This window comes from Myotis davidii, unplaced genomic scaffold (assembly GCF_000327345.1).
Source record: "Myotis davidii unplaced genomic scaffold, ASM32734v1 scaffold609, whole genome shotgun sequence".
In the NCBI taxonomy this organism is placed as follows: domain Eukaryota; kingdom Metazoa; phylum Chordata; class Mammalia; order Chiroptera; family Vespertilionidae; genus Myotis; species Myotis davidii.
The window spans coordinates 2308740-2309582 of record NW_006300164.1 but is presented as its reverse complement, the minus strand read 5'-3'; the positions used below and the strand labels follow the sequence as shown (position 1 = coordinate 2309582).

The following is an 843-nucleotide window of genomic DNA, read 5'->3' as shown; positions in this document are numbered from 1 at the left end:
GGGGAGGGGGGGCGAGGGAGGTGAGGAGGGGAGGTTCCCAGCCACCAGCTCCTGACCTTTCCGCCTGCTCTTCCCCTTCCCAGGGTCTGCCAGGCCCTCAGGGCGCCATCGGGCCCCCAGGAGAGAAGGTAGGTGGGCTGGGCTGGGCATAGGGCACCCTCGCCTGCCTGTGGGGTGCGGTCCAGGCCGGGGAGGCCCACTGGGAGGGGGGGCGAGGGAGGTGAGGAGGGGAGGTTCCCAGCCACCAGCTCCTGACCTTTCCGCCTGCTCTTCCCCTTCCCAGGGTCTGCCAGGCCCTCAGGGCGCCATCGGGCCCCCAGGAGAGAAGGTAGGTGGGCTGGGCTGGGCATAGGGCACCCTCGCCTGCCTGTGGGGTGCGGTCCAGGCCGGGGAGGCCCACTGGGCATTGCCAGTTCGGGTGCGAGCCCAGGGTGGGGGAAGCTCAGAGCAACAGTCCCAGAGGTGTGGGTCCTTCTTGTTCACTGATTTATAAATTCACTCTCTCATTCGTTCATTCATTCATTCACTCACTCTCTAACCTTGGATAGGGGGAACCAGATTTAGGAACAAGAGTAAATATGAGGGCCCCGTTAAATTTGAACCTGGCCGGTCCCGCCCTCACCTGGGCTCCCGCCCTCACCTGGGCTCCCGCCCCCACCTGGCCGGGCATTTGTTCCCATTACAACACCGAAGGCCCCGGGGCAGCGAAGGCTGACCGGCCTCGCCGGAGCTCCGTGTGCCGACGGGCTGGGGATTGCCTCTGCGTGTCCTTCAGCAAATGGTCTTGGACAGAAATGGTGAAAGTCCCCGTGGGGCATGCAGGGCAGGTGGCAGCTGGGAGCC

General features: G+C 65.2%; 1 protein-coding gene across 1 annotated transcript in view; it reads left to right on the top strand.

Annotated features, from left to right (window-relative positions):
* The window catches only part of LOC102765278 (collagen alpha-1(III) chain-like), a 7030-nt gene that overhangs the window by 2399 nt on the left and 3788 nt on the right, over positions 1-843 (top strand). The window contains exons 4-5 of the mRNA XM_015572367.1: positions 84-128; positions 284-328. Of these exons, the coding sequence (XP_015427853.1) occupies positions 84-128; positions 284-328 (90 nt within the window). The remainder of the gene's footprint in view (positions 1-83; positions 129-283; positions 329-843) is intronic.